A 20,660-nucleotide genomic window follows, 5' to 3' on the forward strand; every position below is an offset into this window, starting at 1 on the left:
CGGGCGGAAGGCAGGGTACACCCTGGACAAGTCGCCACTTCACCGCAGGGCCAACACAGATAGACAGACAACATTCACACTCACATTCACACACTAGGGCCAATTTAGTGTTGCCAATCAACCTATCCCCAGGTGCATGTCTTTGGAGGTGGGAGGAAGCCGGAGTACCCGGAGGGAACCCACGCAGTCACGGGGAGAACATGCAAACTCCACACAGAAAGATCCCGAGCCCGGGATTGAACCCAGGACTACTCAGGACCTTCGTATTGTGAGGCAGACGCACTAACCCCTCTGCCACCGTGCTGCCCTGCACAATACCTGGTTGTCCAAATTAGACTTAATAATGTGTTAATTCCACGACTGTATATATCTGTATCGGTTGCTTTCGGTATCTGTAATTAAGAGTTGGACAATATCGGAATATCGGATATCGGCAAAAAAGCCATTATCGGACATCCCTAATATATATATCAATCAATCAATCAATGTTTATTTATATAGCCCTAAATCACGAGTGTCTCAAAGGGCTGTACAAGCCACTATATATATATATATATATATATATATATATATATATATATATATATATATATATATATATATATATATATATATATATATATATATGTCTATACATATATATATATATGTCTATACATATGTATATTTATAATATAATGGTGCAAAACTGATTGTATTGCACATGCAAAGTAAAAGTGTGTTGTCCTGACCCGGCTGTTGGACAAGGGGTGGTTCAGGGGCGTCCAGGTGCTTAGTCTGCTCTGCATTCTTGCACCGCTCGCAGATATATCGGACGCACGTGGCATCGTCACCTGTATCGAAAACACAACAGACTTGTGTTTGATTGCAATACAACGACGCACTGTGTGACCATGTTTCATGGCCATTCTTTTTTTGTCTACTCAAACGTTCCAAGTGGAAAATACGACTCATATAAACACACACACACACACACACACACACACACACACACACACACACACACACACACACACACACACACACACACACACACACACTCACCTTTAGGCGGCCAGGAGGACATCAATCCAACACACACTTGTTTCTCCAACGTCCATACATCTCACTCTTGTGCGTTTACTCGTTCCCGTGGTAACAGCCACTGCGGTTTGCATGTCCCACACACAGGGGTCGCTGCAAAGCAAACCTTAGTGGTGTGTGTGTGTGTGTGTGTGTGTGTGTGTGTGTGTGTGTGTGTGTGTGTGTGTGTGTGTGTGTGTGTGTGTGTGTGTGTGTGTGTGTGTGTACATAACACATATTATGCAATAATAGACATTTATGTAATTGCATTGGTGTTTCATTATGAATATTTAGAACAGGGGGGGTCTAAACTTTTTCCACTGAGGGCCACGCCTCATCAGATTTTGTTAGTCTTTAGGGCTCCCCCTAAGTTTAGCTCCAGGGACCCTGAAGGGTCTCAGTCATAATCATAAAATGTTCATTCAATTCTTAAATCTCTAGATCAACTTCAGATCTGTAGATATAAAGTTAGATTTGTTTTATGTTTTATGCCCTTTTTGTCAAAACCCTGTTTTTTTTATGGCCAAACATAAAATATTTCCCCCCACAAAAAAATGAAGTAATTGGAGCCTTAAATACATGAATATTTCATATTATTGATTGTAATTCATTATTATTTCTGGAAAAATTACAGTTTCAACAAAAAAAATCCCACTAAAATTCCTGGGGATCCAAAAGGGTCCCACTCATAAAAGTGATAAAAATAAGTTTTAATTGTATTTATTTATTTTTTTAAACTTTAAATGCTTTAGTGTCCACATCGACTTCAAATCCATCTGTCATGACAATGACTTCTGTTTTGTTAGATCAGCCGTTTTACTGCCATGTGACAGGAACCGTATGGAAACAATTAAGGTATAAAAATAAACATTTATAAAAACTTTTGTACCAGTATATATATGCTCGAGGAACTACACGGTACAAGACCCCCCATGGCCTCTTTGACGGCCACGTCTGGCCCATGTACTTGAAACACAAGACAAACATTGTATGTTTTTATTGTTTTTGTTTGTTTTTTATCAAATAAAACTTTGTTTTTTTATATGGTAAACACACAACATATGCAATATTTTCCTCAATAAATATTTCAAGGTGGAATATTTGGAGCCTTAAATAGGTCAGTAGTTCATAACAACATTGATTTTAATTAATTATTATTTTTTGAGCAATGGCCGTTTTTAAACTACCAAATAAATCCCACTAAAATTCCTGGGGATCCAAATGGGTACCACTAATGAAAGTGTTACAAATAATTCATACTTTATTTTTTCCCAATGCTTAAGTCTCTAGATCAACATCTTGTCCTTCTTAAGTGTTTATTATTATTTAATGTTTTTTATTTGTATGTTTTATGGGTGTCTTTGTTCATCAAAACCATTTTTTTATATGACAAACACGCACAATATGAAATATTTTCCCCAAAAAATCTTCACAGTGGAATATTTGATGTGAAGTAATTGAAGCCTTAAATATGTCGATAATTCATAACAACATTGATTATAATTAATTATTATTTTTGAGCAACGACTGTTTAAAAAATGTACTAAAATGATTGGGGATCAAGCCTCTAGATTAACTTCGGATCTATCTGTCGATTATAATTTTAGGTTTTTTTTTTTCATGTTTTTTTTATTTGTTTGTTTTATGCCCCTTTTTTTTTTGTTTTCAAAAATTTTTTTTTTATATGCCAAACACAAAAATATGCAATATTTTCCCTTTTTTAAAGTTGAATATTTGGAGACATGAATGGGTCAGTATTTAATAACAACATTGATTTTAATTATTATTTTTGTTTTTTTAGTTCAAAATAAATACCTGGGGATCCAAAAGGGACCAACTCATAAAAGTGTTAAAAATCATACCTTTTTTAATTTTTTACTTTTAACATTTAATTATCTAGATCAGGGGTGTCCAAACTTTTTTCATTGAGGGCCGCACACGGAAAAATTAAAGCATGCGGGGGCCATTTTGATATTTTTCATTTTCAAACCATAACAAAATATATGGATTTTGTTTGTTTTTTACCTTTTGGGCTCCCAGAGACCATAAAGGGTCTAAGTCATTAAAATGTTAAAAACAAGTCAAATTATTATTTATTTATTTATTTAAAGCTTACAGTAAATCTCTACAGTATATCAACTTCAGGTTGATATAAAGTTTAACAAAACAAAAAGGTTTTATTCCTTTTTTGTCAAAGACAACTTAGTTTTTTTATAATAAAACTGAAATATGCAGTATTTCCCCCACTGCCCAAAACATTCAGAAAGCAATGTTTGATGTGAAGTAATTAGAGCCTTAAAAAGATCAATAATGCAGGACACCATTGATTTTAATTCATTATTATTTTTGAGTAATCACAGTGAAAAGATAAATAAAATCCCATTAAATATATTTGGGATCCAAAAGGTGCCCCACTCAGAAAGTGATACATTTTTATTAGTTTTTTTTTAACTTTCAACACTTAAGTTACGAGCTCAACTTCAGATATATCTGTCCATTTTACGTTTGAACTATTATTTTGTTTGTTTTATGCTCTTTTGTCAAATAAAATGTTGATGTTTTTGTATGGCAAACACACAATATATGCAATATTTCCCACATAAAACATTTTAAAGTGAAATATTTGAAATAATTGGAGCCTTGAATAGGTCAATAATTCATTATAACATCGATTTTTTTTTTTTTTGGAGCAATGGCAAAAATAAAGAGACAAAAGAAAAAAAAGCCTGCATGGCAGCTTTGTGTCAACATTGCAACTTTTTCTCGTTAGATTTCACCTCATTCCACTTTTTTTAATGTTTTTTTAAATTTTTGCAATAGCATTTCCAGAACAATTAGCTGCGGGCCGCAAATGGCCCCCGGGCCGCACTTTGGACACCCCTGATCTAGATCAACTTTAGATCAATCTGTCGATTATAACTTTATTCATATTTTTTCATGATTTTTGTTTGTTTTGTGCCCTTTTTATCCAAGAAAACTTAGTTTTTTTGTATGGAAAACACACAAAATATGCAATATTTTCTTGAAAACATTTCAAAGTTGAATATTTGAAGCTTTGAATAGATCAATCATTCATAACATTGATTTGGATTCATTATTTTGTTTTGAGTAATGACAATTTTAGAGAAAAAAACAGTTACAGAGACAACATTTCAACTTTTTCACGTTACATTTCACCCGTTTGCTCGTTTATTCCACTTTCATGTTTGTTTTTGTTTTTAACGATGAACTTGTAGAATGTGCCGGGAGCCGTTAGAACATTAGCCGCGGTTCGGAAATGGTCCCCGGGCTGCACTTTGGACACCACTGATTTAGGGCAGTTGTATGATTGATTTTTACATCGAATTAATGGCGATAATAGCGTGATTATGTGCAGCGGATGACTTTTCAAACGCAAACGTGTCTTCTTTGGATACATTTTGCTTTCCGAACGCTTGGATGGGCGGCAGCAAACCTGCTGTGAAGAAAAGAGACGCTAAGGTGTCAAGTCAGCAAGTGAAGCGCCGCAAAAAGGAAGCTACCCTCGCATCCTGTCAAAGTAAACTACCCCCCCTGCGTCGACTAAATTTGTCTTCAACGTCACTTTTGATCTTATTTGGTGTTTTTGTTGCTTAGATTTTAACATGCACTTGGATATTAGCGAGGAAATTATTTTTAACGGCTTCTGTCGAGCATTCCCGCGGTGCTTTTAATGTCCGAGCACTCACCGGAAGCTGCGTGTGTGGACAACTTGGCTTGACGAGGGAGGACCGGAGGAGGAGAGGACGGCCTGGGCGACATTCGCACATTGTTCGTAAAGTCGCGGAATGGCGTGGACTTATTGTTGCCTACGTGTGAATATTCACCTCCCCAGTCCGGTAAGTTGCTTCAAATGGAACCTGTGGTGCTTTTCCCCTAAATACGGCGGCTTTCTCTTTGACAGCATTTCCGTATAGACACGCGCCGGCGGCGGGCTTTTAAGTTATTAATCACCGGCGTAAATATTGTTAGCAAATATAAAAAAATCCTAACCTGGATTTATTAACCAGCATTTGTTTGCCTTGTGCCACCATTTTTAATTAATTTAATTAATTAATTAATTTCGGGCGGCTGTAAGGAGTGAGTCCCTAATTACGAGTTAGCTTCACGTTGACGTCATCGGCGTAGGGTCAATTTGTAGCTTCACGATGACGTCATCAGCGTAGAGTCAATTTGTACTTATTAATAGCGACACACATGTTGGCTAATAGACGCGTCATTTGTTTCATTTAGTTTGTTAAAATGTACCCAGTTGTCCTTAAATGTGTCTTGTAATATTTACCTTAAAAATACTACGAACTATAGTGGTTTGTTATGCTTACGTAGTCAGCTAGCTAACATTGTTAGGTAGCCCTGTCTCCGCCACATATCATCGATTCTGGATTCCAAAAAATGTGGTACCCATTCCCATTTATATAATACCCCGCAAAAACAACAATCGTGGATTTTACAGTAATATGTGGCAGCAGAATTTTACTGTAAAATACACAGTACATTGAAAAACCGGCGCACTGATTTTTTAAAGAAAAAAATTGGCAATTTAGTCGACAGAATATTACAGTAAAATCTACTGTTTTTTTAAAAATTTATTTACAACATGTTACTCTTTATAGAAAAACATAAAACAGATTTTTTTAAATTCTGGCAACTGAGCCGCTATTGTTTTTTTTTACCGTCAAAAACTAGTCGTTTTTCCGTCTAAAGGAATACACAGTAAAAACAACACTCATAGATTTTACATTAATAACTAAAATTTTAAACGTAAAATAGTGTTGTTTTTTTGTACAACATATTACTTTAAATGGGATGAACTCTACCACAGGTTTTTTTTAATACTGTTAACCGAGCTGCTAGTTTTTTTATTGTAAAAAAACAAACGTGGTACCATTTTTTTTCATTTACAATACACCGTAAAAACAATCGTAGATTTTACATTACATAACTGTCAACTCACTCATCAGAATTTTACTGTAAACTTCAATGTTTTTTTTTACAACATATTATTGTAAATGAAAAAAAAAATGCCCCTGTTCTTTTTTAAATTTTTAAATTTATTTATTTTTTATTCTGGTAAATGAGCTGCCATGATTTTACGGTGGAAAAAAATGTGGTACCCATTCCCAACAATCGTAGATTTTAAGGTAATAACTGGCAGCAGAACTTTACTGTAAAATACACAGTGTTATAACATATTGTTGTAAATAACAATGGAAAAACTGGCGCACTGATTTTTTTAAAGAAAAAAACTGGCAATTTAGTCGGCAGAATTTTACAGTAAAATGTACTGTTTTGTTGTTTTTTTTTACAACATGTTACTCTTTATGGAAAAACTGTACCACTGATTTTTTTTTTATTCTGGCAACTGAGCCGCCAGTTGGGTTTTTTTACCGTCAAAAAATTTAGTCCTTTTTCCGTCTAAAGGAATACACATTAAAGACTTGAACTTCTTAAACTTCCTTTTTATCATCATTCAAATTTGAACTTTACAGTACAGATAAGAACGACATTTCGTTGCATTAGCTCATGGTAGTGCAGGATAAAAAATCAATAAGGTGCAGATATAGATTACTGTACAGATAAATATATTGCACTTTTGCATATGCAATATTGCACTTTTGCATATGCGAAAAATAATAATAATTATAATAAAAATAAATAAATTAATAAAAAATAAATAAAAACAACACTCATAGATTTTACATTAATAAACACAATTTTAAACGTAAAATAGTGTTGTTTTTTTGTACAACATATTACTATAAATGGATGAACTCTACCACAGTTTTTTTGAATTCTGTTAACCGAGCTGACAGTTTTTTATTGTAAAAAAACAAACGCGGTACCGTTTTTTTCATTTACAATAATACACTGTAAAAACAACCACGGATTTTACAGTAAAAAACTGTCAACTCAGTCACCAGAATTTTACTGTAAATTTTTTTTTTTTTTTTTTTTTTTACAACATTACTGTAAATGGAAAAATAACCCTGTTCTTTTTTTTTAATTATTATTTTTTTATTCTGGTAACTGAGCTCCCAGTATTTAACGGTGGAAATAAGTGTGGTGCCTTATTTATAGTAATAGATGGTGAAAACTACAATCTTAGATTTTACGGTAAAAAAAACGTCAGCTCAGTCTACAGAATTTTATTGTAAAATATCTGGTCTTTTTTTTTTTTTACAATATATTACAAAAAATGGAAAAATAGCACCACTGATATTTTTTCAATTCTGACAAATGAGCTGACAGTTTTTTATTGAAAGAAATGCAGCACTGTTTTCCATTCAGAGTAATACACCGATTTACAGTAATACACCGTGAAAACAATAATTGTAGGTTTGACAATAAAAACAACTGCCATCTCAGGCAACAATTTGACCAAAAAACAGTGCAAAAGCCAAGGTACATTTTACTGTAAATGCTTTTGTTTTCTTTAAAGTCTACAACTTCTTTGAAATTATAAGTCAAGCAGATATTTCAGTTTTTATTTGTATTTTGACAAAAAATGTTTTAAAAAGTAGGATCATATATTTCTTGCAATATTGTATACTATTAATGTGAGAAATGTATGCAGTTTCATGCAGTACATTTATTTTTTTTGTCCAAATGGGGGAAAAAAAGGAATATATTTACTTTTTAGATTGATGCAGATTTGCAGGCATTGGCGAACAAACATTAAAGGTCAAGCTAGATGGTTTTTATTTAGCACATTTCTAAAACACACCACTGCCAAAAGATGACAACTAGGGCTGCAACAACTAATAGATTAAATCGATTATAAAAATAGTTGCCGATTAATTTAGTCATCGATTCGTTGGATCTATGCTATCTATGCGCATGCGCAGAGGCAATTTTACTAAAAAAACATTTTTTTTTAAATTTTATTTCTTTTTTTTTCTTTTTTATAAACCTTTATTTATAAACTGCAACATGTACAAACAGCAGAGAAACAATCAAAATAAGTATGGTGCCAGTATGCTGTTTTTTTTTCAATAAAATACTGGAAAGGATAGAAATGTAGTTTGGCTCGATTATTAATCGATTAATCGAAGTAATAATCGACAGATTAATCGATTATCAACGGTAAAATATTCAAAATAATCAGCAAAAGCACTAAACATTCTATTTATAAAACCGTTAAAATGCATAAACGTAGTACAAAATAGGTAAAAGATTAATATGGGAAAAAAATCACAATACAAATCATTATATATATATAAAACACAATTAAAATGCACAAAAATGGTTAAAAAATAGGTAAAAGATTAACAATAAAAAAACCACCAAAAAAAATTCTATGTATAAAACAGTTAAAATGCATAAAACGGTGCAAAAATAAGTAAAAGATTTAAAAAACGCAAATACAAAACATCCCTTATTCAAAAGTTAAAATGCATAAACAGTTAAAAAGCATAAAACAGTGCAAAAATAGGTAAAATAATTAAAAAGAAAAAATCACAATAAATACTAAACATTCTATATATAAAACACAGTTAAAATGCACAAAAATATTGTAAAAAGGGTAAAAAATAAAAATCACAATAAATTTAACACATACTAAATATAAAACACAGTTAAAATGCATAAAAATAGTGCAAAAAAGGTAAAAGATTGAAAATATTACAAATAATAAAAAAAACACAATAAATACAAAACATTCTATATATAAAACACAGTTAAAATGCATAAAAATATTGCAAAAAAGGTAAAAGATTAAAAATACAAAACCCCCCCACAGTAAATGCATAACATTCTATATATAAAACACAGTTAAAATGCATATAAAGATACAAATGTCCATATTGTGTGTTTCTCCCTCAGATTGTATGAAAGGTTGGCCCAGTGTGCGCCAGCGTCTCTGGTGATGATGATGATGATAATGATGATGATGGCGTGAACACGAGCAGAGCGGACGCAGGAAGCTGGAACCACACCCGACCGCAATTGCTCCTGTGATCTGGAGACAAGAATGGACCTTTTTTCCTAGACGCCATCATTGTCTTCTTATCCTCCTCCTACTACTGGTACTACTACTGGTGTATTGTTGCTGTCGTCACGACAACACATCGGCCATGGCGCTCCGGTGGATGCTCCCAGTGTGCACGCTGACGGCGTGCGTCGCCATTCCCATGGACGCGGCGGCCGGGAGCCACAACCTGTTCACCTGCGAGCCCATCACCCTGCGGATGTGCCAAGGGCTGGCCTACAATTCCACCTTCATGCCCAACGTGCTGAACCACTACGACCAGCAAACGGCTGCTCTCGCCATGGAGGTAAGGCACTGGTAGCGGGCACTGAGGGTCTGGCTTAGTTTTTGCCACATCCCTCATTTACCAGTAGAGAGTAAAATCGAGTTGACTTTATTTGAGTTTTATTGTATCCATTCTACCATATCCAATTGTTTACAATCAGCAAAGTATGGGAAAATACCGGCTAAACGTCACTAGGGCTGCAACAACTTATCGATTAAAATAGTTGGCGATTAATTTAGTCATCGATTCGTTGGATCTATGCTATGCGCAGAGGCTACTTTTTTCTATTTATTTTTTTGAATTTTATTTTGAATTTTATTTTTTTGAATTTTTAATAAACCTTTATTTATAAACTGCAACATTTACAAACAGCTGAGAAACAATTATCAAAATAAGTATGGTGCCAATATGTTGTTTTTTTCTCAATAAAATACTGGAAAGGATAGAAATGTAGTTTGTCTCTTTTATCCGATTATTGATCGATTAATCGAAGTAATAATCGACAGATTAATCGATTATCAAATTAGTTGTTAGTTGCAGCCCTAAACGTCACAAATTCAGTCGACCGTTTTGTATATTTCGCCCCAAATATCTTCTGTAATTTCCGTAGATTCTACATCACAGTAGCAACACTTCTGCACTCTGACCATATTATTAGACCAGTCATACTGGAAAAACGCAAAAACAAGAACACACATGCTTGACTTTTTTATGCATTCTAAAGTGTAAATAAATATCTAACAATTGAGTCAACAGGTGGAGAGTCCTCTCATTATACTCTTAAAAAACATCCAGAAAGCGCCAACAATACTCCATTTACATGTCGGGACCTGAAAATGAACCAAATATGAGTGATATTATTATTATTATCGCCAACGCAGACTGACTATTTTAGCGGCGCATTGATAGCAGTGAGCTAATGCTAACTTACGCCGCTATTGTTGACACACTGAGCCGACGGCTGCTTCTGCTTGATATCAAACTTGCTAAAAGTAAATTCTAGATTATAATTCATGCATCTCTCACCTGCTAGTAGACAAATGTGGCCATGGACAGACATAAAAGACACAAGAAGACGCTAATTGCGGCAACTTTTTATTAACCCTCCATTAGGATTGTTATTGATTTTTCATCTGAACAAAATTATGTGAGCGTCCCGTCGGTCGGCATCCCAGCGAGAGTGGAAATATTACAGTGTTTGTTTTATTATAGTTTAATATGGTTAGTGTGTATGTTTAGCACCTAGCAATGCTGCTAATGCTACAGCTTCACAATAAAGCTACATCCGTTTAGCACTCGGCTTCTAAAACTTATTGCTCATCCTTTTTGTGTTTGGGCTTAACAATATAAGGTCCTGGATCATAATTGTTCCCAAAGTAATCGTTGTTGGCTCTCACAAAGTCTGCTTGATTAGCATTGTTGTTGATGGGGAAGGGATCTGTGGTTCCTCTACGTCACGGATCACGTGACTGGCTAGAACATTATCTCATATATTATCTCATTTAAAACCAAATAAGGCATTCATAAAAAATAAATTTCACATCCAAATCACGTTTCTTATTCATCCTCATTCTAAATTCAGTCGTAATTTTCAAAAATCACGTCTTTTTAGGCCATTTCTATGCAACCAGAAGGAGCTTCTATAACCTGCTGTGAAAACGTGTCATATTTATTATACCAAATAATTAGGGGTACACAAAAAAATCGATTCACATTCAAATCGTGATCTTTAATCATCCCGATTTTAAATCGATTCATCATTTTCAAAAATTGTTTTAAATTTAGATTTTACTAAAAATGTTTACATTTTTAGGCCATCTCTATGCAACCAGAATGAGCTTTTCCTACCTGCTGTGAAAAAGTTTCATTATAATTAGGGTTGCACAAAAAGAATCCTGATTCATCCCGATTCTAAATTGATTCCTAATTTTCAAAAATTGAAATTAAATGTATTTTTATTTAATTTTTTTCATTTTTAGGCCATCTTCATGCGACCAAAATGGATCTTTTGTAACCCGGAACCTGTTTTAGAAAAGTTGAATTATAATTATTATACCAAATAATTAGGTGTTCCCCAAAAATCCTTTCACATCCAAATCGAGATTTTTATTCATCCCGATTTTAAATCGACTCATAATTTAAAAAAATTGCAATAACATTTTTTATTTTTTTTATTTATATATTTTATTTTTAGGCCACGTTCATGTGACCAAAATTGAGCTTTTCTAAATTTCTAACCTGTATTAGAAAAGTTTATTTATAATTTTTATACCAAGTAATTAGGTGTTCACAAAAAAATCATTTCACATCCAAATCGAGATTTTTATTCATCCCGATTCTGAATCAACTCATAATTTTCTAAAATCATTTTATTTTTTATTTTATTTTTTTAAGGCCATGCAACCAGAAGGAGCTTTTATAACCTGTTTTGAATTGGGTTTAATTATAATAATTAGGGGTGCACAAAAAAAATCCTGATTCATCCCGATTCTAAATCAATTCCTAATTTTCAAAAATTGCAATTAAAATAATTTTTTATCCCGATTCTAAATTGATTCCTAATTTTCAAAAAATGCAATTACAATAATTTTTTGGGTCATTTTCAGGCCATCATCATGTGACCAACATGGAGTTTTCAAAATTTCTAACCTGTAACCTGTTTTAGAAAAAGCATCTTATAATTATTATACCAAATAATTAGGTGTTCCCCAAAAATCCTTTCACATCCAAATCGAGATTTTCATTCATCCCGATTTTTAAATCGACTCGTAATTTTCAAAAATTGCAATAACATTTTTTTACATTTATTTTTCGGCCATGTTCATGAGACCAAAATGAAACTTTTCTAAATTTCTAACCTGTATTAGAAAAGTTTATTTATAATTTGTATACCAAATGATTAAGTGTTCACAAAAAATCCTTTCACATCCAAATCGAGATTTTTATTCATCCCGATTCTGAATCGACTCATAATTTTCAAAAATCGTGTTGTTTTTTTAGATTTTTAGGCCATTAAACCAGAAGGAGCTTTTCTAACATGTTTTGAATTGAGTTCCATTATAATTATTATACCAAATTATTAGGGGTGCACAAAAAAAATCCTGATTCATCCCGATTCTAAATCGATTCCTAATATTCAAAAATTGCAATTAAAATAATGTTTCATCCCGATTCTAAATCGATTCCTAATTTTTGTCATTTTTAGGCCATCTTCATGTGACCAACATGGAGTTTTCTAAATTTCTAACCTGTAACCTGTTTTAGAAAAAAACATTTTATAATTATTATACCAAATAATGTGTTCACAAAAAATCCTTTCACATCCAAATTGAGATTTTTATTCATCCCAATTCTGAATCGACTCATCATTTTCAAAAATCTTGTTTTTTTTAGATTTTTAGGCCATGCAACCAGAAGGAGCTTTTCTAACCTGTTTTGAATTGAGTTCCATTATAATTATTATACCAAATAATTAGGGGTGCACAAAAAAATCCTGATTCATCCCGATTCTATATAGATTTCAAATTTTCAAAAATTGCAATTAAATTTTTTTTTTTTTTTTTTTCATTTTTAGGCCATCTCCATGCGACCAAACTGAGCTTTTCCTACCTGCTCTGAAAGTTTCCTTATTTATTATACAAATAATAAGTGGTGCACAAAAAAAATCCTGTTTCATCCCGATTCTAAATCGACTCATTTTCAAAAATCACGTTTTTATTATTTTTTTTATTTTGACAATATACAAAAAAAAAAGGAAAAATAGCACCACTGATTTTTTTTCAATTCTGACAAATGAGCTGACTGTTTTTTATTGAAAGAAATGCAGCACTGTTTTCCATTCAGAGTAATACACCGATTTACAGTAATACACAGTGAAAAACAATAATTGTAGGTTTGACAATAAAAAAAAAACTGGCAGCTCAGGCAACAATCAAGCAGATATTTCAGTTTTTATTTGTATTTTGACAAAAAATTGTTTAAAAAGTAGGATCATATATTTCTTGCAATATTGTATATTATTAATGTGAGAAATGTATGCAATTTCATGCAGTACATTTATTTTTTCTGTCCAAATGGGGGGGAAAAAATATTTTTTTAAATAATTTTTTTTTACATTTTTACACCATCTCCATGCGACCAGAAGGAGCTTTTCTAACCTGTAACCTGTTTAGAAAAAGTTTCATTGTAGTTATTATAGCTAATAATACGTTGCGAGAATCGGTTTGAATGGAATCGTGAATGAATTCCGATCAAGTCTTCCGTCCAAACTAGCTTGGCTGCGACTCGATTCTTCCTGCACCTTCACCTTCTGCGTTTGGGAGTGTTGTTTCCTATAGATTAGGAAAGAAAATGAATTTTTCAAACGTGGCCTCGGGGAATGGGGTGACGAGAAGAACAGTGGATTATTAAACTCATAAAGGCGCCTTGTCTTAAAATGGGAGACGTGTGCAAATTGTTGATTTTGACGCCATTTTATGCGACAAGGCGTCATAAGCAGAATGCGCCTCTTTTGTTTGTTTCCATCGGTGCATTAACGCCGCGTTAAATCCGGCATTTATTTCTCCATCCTGTACATTTTGCAGCCACACCACAATCAAGGAGCAGATGCGCCCACCGCTGAAATATTAATCCTGCTGTAAGCTATTGAGCAATTAGTGGTCCCAATGAGCCAAAACATGAGACCCAGCTGCATGGTCACCCGTTGACCCCACTCCCAGTGGAGTGCTGCCATCTGTACCCGCTCTGCACTTACTTAACCCGGGCTTTCTTAACTCTAATATTAACAATAAATCACTCATCTTACTCGTGATTTGAATTCCAATCACAAATGACCGTGCGATGATAAATAAAAAATAAATTTGAACGAATGTGTAAAATAAAGGTCCAATACATGAATAAAATGCAAATAGAGATGTCCAATAATGGCTTTTTTGCCGATATTCCGATATTGTCCAACTCTTAATTACCGATTCCGATATCAACCGATATATACAGTCGCGGAATTAACACATTATTATGCCTAATTTTGTTGTGATGCCCAGCTGGATGCATTAAACAATGTAACAAGGTTTTCCAAAATAAAGCAACTCGAGTTGTGGAAAAAAATGCCAACATGGCACTGCCATATTTATTATTGATGTCACAAAGTGCATTATTTTTTTTAACATGCCTCAAAACAGCAGCTTGGAATTTGGGACGTGCTCTTCCTGAGAGAGCATGAGGAGGTTGAGGTGGGGGGGGGGGGGGGGGGTGTATATTGTAGTGTCCCGGAAGAGTTAGTGCTGCAAGGGGTTCTGGGTATTTCTTCTGTTGTGTTACGGTGCGGATGTTCTCCCGAAATGTGTTTGTCATTCTTGTTTGGTGTGGGTTCACAGTGTGTCGCATATTTGGAACAGTGTTAGAGTTGTTTATACGGCTACCCTCAGTGTGACCTGTATGGCTGTTGACCAGGTATGCCTTGCGTTCACTTGTGTGTGTGAAAAGCCGTAGATATTATGTGACTGGGCCGGCACGCAAAGGCAGTGCCTTTAAGGTTTATTGGCGCTCTGTACTCCTCCCTACGTCCGCGTACACAGCGGCGTTTTAAAAAGTCATACATTTTACTTTTTGAAGCCATTACAGATCATTTTGAAACCGATACGGATAATTTCCGATATTACATTTTAAAGCATTTATCGGCCGATAATATCGGCAGTCCGATTGGATCCCTAAATGCAAACATATGAATTCTAACTAAATGTGATCATTCATAATATGTTTCCTAACTAAATGGTCATAGAATTAAAGTTTAAAAAAATACATCTTTACCACTTAAGTAACTTTTCAAGCTTCGTGAAATATTGTCATACATGAACTTCCAACTAGTTGGAGGACACCTGTGTCATGGCACTTAGTGATTTAGAGAGATATTTTTGTGATAGAGTGATTGGAGCACATACTTGTTGGTCACAAAATACATTCATGAATTTTGGTTCTTTTATGAATTTATTATGGGTCTACTGAAAATGAGAGCAAATCTGCTGGGTCGAAAGTATACATACATACAGCGATGTTAATATTTGCTTACATGTCCCTTGGCAAGTTTCACTGCAATAAGGCGCTTTTGGTAGCCATCCACAAGCTTCTGCTTGAATTTTTGACCACTCCTCTTGACAAAATTGGTGCAGTTCAGCTAAATGTGTTGATTTTCTGACATGGACTTGTTTCTTCAGCATTGTCCACACGTTTAAGTCAGGACTTTGGGAAGGCCATCCTAAAACCTTAATTCTAGCCCGATTTAGCCATTCCTTTACCACTTTTGACGTGTGTTTGGGGTCATTGTCAAGTTGGAAAACCCATCTGCGCCCAAGACCCAACCTCCGGGTTGATGATTTTAGGTTGTCCTGAAGAATTTGGAGGTAATCCTCCTTTTTCATTGTCCCATTTACTCTCTGTAAAGCACCAGTCCCATTGGCAGCAAAACAGGCCCAGAGCATAATATTACCACCACTATGCTTGACGGTAGGAATGGTGTTCCTGGGATTAAAGGCCTCACCTTTTCTCCTCCAAACATATTGCTGGTTATTGTGGCCAAACATCTCAATTTTGGTTTCATTTGACCACATAACTTTCCTCCAGAAGGTCTTATCTTTGTCCATGTGATCAGCAGCAAACTTTAGACGAGCCTTAAGGTGTCGCTTCTGGAGCAAGGGCTTCCTTCTTGCATGGTAGCCTCTCAGTCCATGGCGATGCAAAACACGCTTGACTGTGGACACTGACACCTGTGTTCCAGCAGCTTCCAATTCATTGCAGACCTGCTTTTTGGTGGTTCTCGGGGGACCCTTGATCATCCTGACCAAAGGAGCTTGCGTTTTCTTCCTGATTGTGGCAGTGACAAAACTGTGCCATGCACTTTATACTTACGAACAATTGTCTGCACAGTTGCTCTAGGGACCTTAAGCTGCTTTGAAATGGCTCCAAGTGACTTTCCTGACTTCAAGTCAATGATTCGTTTTTTCACATCTGTGCTGAGTTCCTTTGACTTTGTCATTGTCGCGTTTGTAACCGAGTCTAATGACTGCATCACATGAGCCCTATTTAAATGGGCTCAGAGAAGTCAACAGGTGCCGTCAATTATATTCACTCACATGAAGTTAAGAGGCCATGCCATGAAGCTAATTTGATTTGATTACAACTTTTCTACATCACCGAAATTGACAATGTTGATGCTGTATGTATACTTTTGACCCAGCAGATTTGGTCACATTTTCAGTAGACCCAACCTGTTTGTATTACAGTTAAGTGCATTGGAAACATAAAATGTAGATTGTTACTCAAACTGCTTTAGTAAGATGGAACACAAGCTCAGCAGAAACAAAGACGGTAGAGAGGAAGTCTAACGTCACTTTTATCGGACATTTTCGTCAAAACATGTCAAGTCTTTTCTCATACCAATCACACACGTCCGGTTGGCGGCTTCACAATAATAGCGCTACGCTTGACATCCGGTCTAACCAACGAAACTAAGAAAAATCGTCTTAGAATACGATCATGCTATTTTGTTATTCTGTGATATTTCTACCCAAATAAATGTTTTCTGGCAGATTGAAATTAAATGTATTGTTATGGCAGCGGCGTTGTGAAGGAGGAAAACTTTCTCTCTTTGAACAATCGAGTAGTCTTCTTCTCTGCTACCACTGAGACTAGGTCAAATACTGCAGGCATGCCTGCCACTGCCCTCTACAGCCCACATCGGGTAATTACAGTTGACTACACAATATGACCATCGCTATGGTATATTCTTTTAGAACCTGTTCTGATGACAATCCGCAATTGTAGAATGTTTAACAGGCTGAATATGACATTTTATCAATACGTAGGTAGAGAAGGTTAAAACATTGTCATGCAGAGATATGAATGCCATTAACTTGCGCTACTGTGCAGAAGTTTGGGACAATAATTCCATAAGCACACTACGTATATCCACTCATCACCCTGCAGAAGAAAGCAATAAGGCTCATTCATAAGGCAGGATATAGAGATCACACAAATACATTTATCTTACATTCAAAATGTAAATGTAAAGATGTGGTGTAACCACAAACAGTACAAATGACAAATAAAGCAAGAAACAGTTCACTGCCTTGAAATGTCCAAAAGTTTTTCACTGAAAGGGAAGGGGGTTATAACTGAAGGGATCATTTCAGTCTAAAAATTCAGAATGTTCGCACAGCACAAATAAGCTTTTGTGTTTCAATATGTTAAACTATGGAACAGTTCGAATGCGGAATTAAACAATGGCCAACCTTAAATTTGTTTTAAAAAAAGGGTAGACATGATTTTCAATATGTGCAAGAACGAGGAACTACAAAGTGTTTACGTAATTATTATTATTATTCTAATTATTTGGGTAGTTATTTACTTGTTAGTGGTTGGTGTTACCATCAAGTAGTACTTGTACTCAAGTGACTATATACAGTATGTGTATATTGTACGTATATGTACTGTAATTTTGTGCCAAAGAAAAGTGGGTAAAAGATTATTGATATTGTAATAAAACAGGTACACTTATCATTGTATATAATAATAATAATGATGATGATAGGAAAGATAGTTATTTGATGTATGAATAAGGGGTGGGAGTAAATAAATGTAACTTCTTCCCACTCCTTTTTGGATATGAAAAAAACCCATTATGTATTTGTGGGGGGGCGTGACCTGCAGCGAAGCGAGGTGTGTCAGGATCGGCTTCGAGATTAGTGACTGGTGTGTAGATGACACAGCTGTGAGTGTTTGTCTGATCTCCTGTCGCTCTGTTAAAGGCAGCAGTCGGGAAGGAGAGGAGGTTGTTGATGGTGGAGAACGAGCGACAGAAACTTTAACAGAGCGACAGGTGATCAGACAAACACTCACAGCTGTGTCATCTACGCACCTGTCACTAATCTCGAAGCCGATCCTGACACACCCCGCTTCGCTGCAGGTCCGCAGGCCACGCCCCCCCATAGTATTGTTTTTGTGTTTTCATTGTGAAATATCTGTTTCTATTTCTGTACCTTACTGTAATGTTATCAAGATTGTGCCCTTTTTTCATAATTTTTTTTCTTTTGCCTTGTTTTTAACATGTCCAAAATAAACTGGTTAGCATAGCCTCTTTTATCCTCCTATTTTGTGTAGTGTAGCGTGTTTAGCCATTCCTCGTCCTCCAGTGATAATGTTACGTGTAAGAAACGTACTTCATTTGCCGCAATGAAGGCGAGGATTGCGGATTTTGGAGCAGCTCTGCACTGTGGAGGTACGTTAGCTGCAAGCTTGCTAGCGAGGATGCTGCAGTGTGTTGAGGACGCACTCCAATCGGACTGCATCGGCTTTCGGTGCACGGTTGTCGTGACGCTGGCGGTGCTTTTTTTTTTTTTCAATCCTCGCAGAGTGTTTGCAGGGCATTTGGTGTGGGGGAGGTCTTCCCCTGAAGGAGTAAAGGAGTCTCGCATGTTTGACGCCATGTTTGTTTTACACTGTTAGCTCAGGGGAAGTTCCGAACTTCCTACTAGGTAGGAGCGCTGGATTTGTTCACCCTGTATGCCCGCCTAATTTAAAGTGGAACTGCAATTTGGGGGAAATTTTACTTATCATTCACTTTACTTCTGTAAGACAAGAACACATGTTTTTCTTTTTTTTATGCATTCTAAATCCTAAAATATGGCAAGTGTGAGGTGTCTAAAAATGCAGCTAATGGGCATAGTCTATTCCGCCCATAAAGTCCTCTAAAATCATCCAAAAAGCGCCAACAATACTCCATTTACATGTCGTGACCTGAATACTAATCAAATATTAGCGATATTGTTATAAGCGCTGTGATCAAACATTGCTACATTATAAATCTTGCCTCTCACCTGGATTGTAGAAGGTTATGGACATAAACCGAGACGTTGGTCAACTTTGACATCCAACTTAGACCTGAGGATGGCGAGAAAGACACGATAGTACGCTCATTTTCGACAACTTTTTAAAACTTTTTGTGAGGATGATTGTGAATTGTTCATGTAAAGGGGAAGATACAAACATCCCATCAGTCTTTATGCCAGTGAGAGCAGACATTGCACTTGTAGATCATCCTCCTTATATTCAGGCTCAAAAATGTACGTTTCTGGATCATCATTTGTCCCAAAGTATTTGTCGCCAAAAATACTCCATTTACATGTGGTGACCTGAATATTTAACAAGTATTAGTGATATTGTTATTATAAGCACTAACACTGAGGAACTACTTTTAGTAGCTGACTAGCTTATGCTGCTATATTGACATATTGAGCTGCTGCATCGCCTCTGTGTTGGGGAAAGTTAATTCTAGATGATAAATCATGCCTCTTACCTGGATAGTAGAAGGTTGTGGACATAAACCCACAATTTGGTCAACATTGACATCCAACTTAGACCCAGAGATGGCCAGAAAGACACAAAAAGTATGCCAAGTATCGCCAACAATCACCCTCGTTTAATCATAACGGCCAAAATCGAGATCACGATTAAAAGCCCTAGTGGGTGATTGTTTTATTATGTTGATAGTTTGTATATCTTGTTTAGCACTTAGCAATACTGCTAAAGCTGCATCTGTTTAGCACAGAGCTTCTAAAACTTGTAGATCATCCTCCTTATATTCAGGCTCAAAAATTTACGTTTCTGGATCATCATTTGTCCCAAAGTATTTGTCGCCAACAATACTCCGTTTACATGTGGTGACCTGAATATTAACAAGTATTAGTGATATTGTTATCATAAGCGCTAACACTGAGGAACTACTTTTAGTAGCTGACTAGCTCATGCTGCTATATTGACATATTGAGCTGCTGTGTTGGGGAAAGTTAATTCTAGATGATAAATCATGCCTCTTACCTGGATAGTAGAAGGTTGTGGACATAAACCCGCAATTTGGTCAACATTGACATCCAACTTAGACCCGGAGATGGCCAGAAAGACACAAATAGATGCTCGTTTACGGCACTTTATTATTTATTTTTTTATTCTTCATATAAACGGGAATATACAAACAGCCCGTCAGTCTTTATCCCAGTGAGAGCAGACATTGTACAATAAGTGATTGTTTTATTATGTTTGTATATCTTGTTTAGCAATACTGCTACATGATGCCTAGTGTTTGACTAAAGCTGCATCTGTTTAGCACACAGCTTCTAAAACTTGTAGATCATCCTCCTTATATTCAGGCTCAGAAATGTACGTTTCTGGATCATCATTTGTCCCAAAGTAGTCTTTGTTGTCTTTCATCAAGTCTGCCATGATTAGTAGTCTTCTTGTTGTTGAAGGTAAAAGTGAACGTTGTGATGATCTGTGAAA

General features: G+C 35.4%; 2 protein-coding genes across 3 annotated transcripts in view; one reads left to right on the forward strand and one right to left on the reverse strand.

The window, feature by feature from the left end:
* LOC133640844 (F-box only protein 16-like) overlaps positions 1-1,118 on the reverse strand; it is a 21,642-nt gene extending 20,524 nt beyond the window's left edge. Inside the window, exons 1-2 of the mRNA XM_062034525.1 lie at positions 1,045-1,118; positions 732-833 (exon numbers count right to left, since the gene is read on the reverse strand). Of these exons, the coding sequence (XP_061890509.1) occupies positions 732-827 (96 nt within the window). The 5' untranslated portion in view covers positions 828-833; positions 1,045-1,118. The remainder of the gene's footprint in view (positions 1-731; positions 834-1,044) is intronic.
* Positions 1,119-4,778: 3,660 nt separating this feature from the next.
* Positions 4,779-20,660, forward strand: part of LOC133640670 (frizzled-3-like) — a 61,541-nt gene continuing 45,659 nt past the window's right edge. For both annotated transcript variants that reach the window (XR_009824195.1, XM_062034225.1), the window contains exons 1-2: positions 4,779-4,919; positions 8,902-9,353. Coding sequence is in view for 1 of the 2 variants with exons in the window: in XM_062034225.1 (XP_061890209.1) it covers positions 9,153-9,353 (201 nt within the window). In the remaining variant the exon portion in view is untranslated. The remainder of the gene's footprint in view (positions 4,920-8,901; positions 9,354-20,660) is intronic.

This window comes from Entelurus aequoreus, linkage group LG23, assembly GCF_033978785.1.
Source record: "Entelurus aequoreus isolate RoL-2023_Sb linkage group LG23, RoL_Eaeq_v1.1, whole genome shotgun sequence".
Lineage (NCBI taxonomy): Eukaryota > Metazoa > Chordata > Actinopteri > Syngnathiformes > Syngnathidae > Entelurus > Entelurus aequoreus.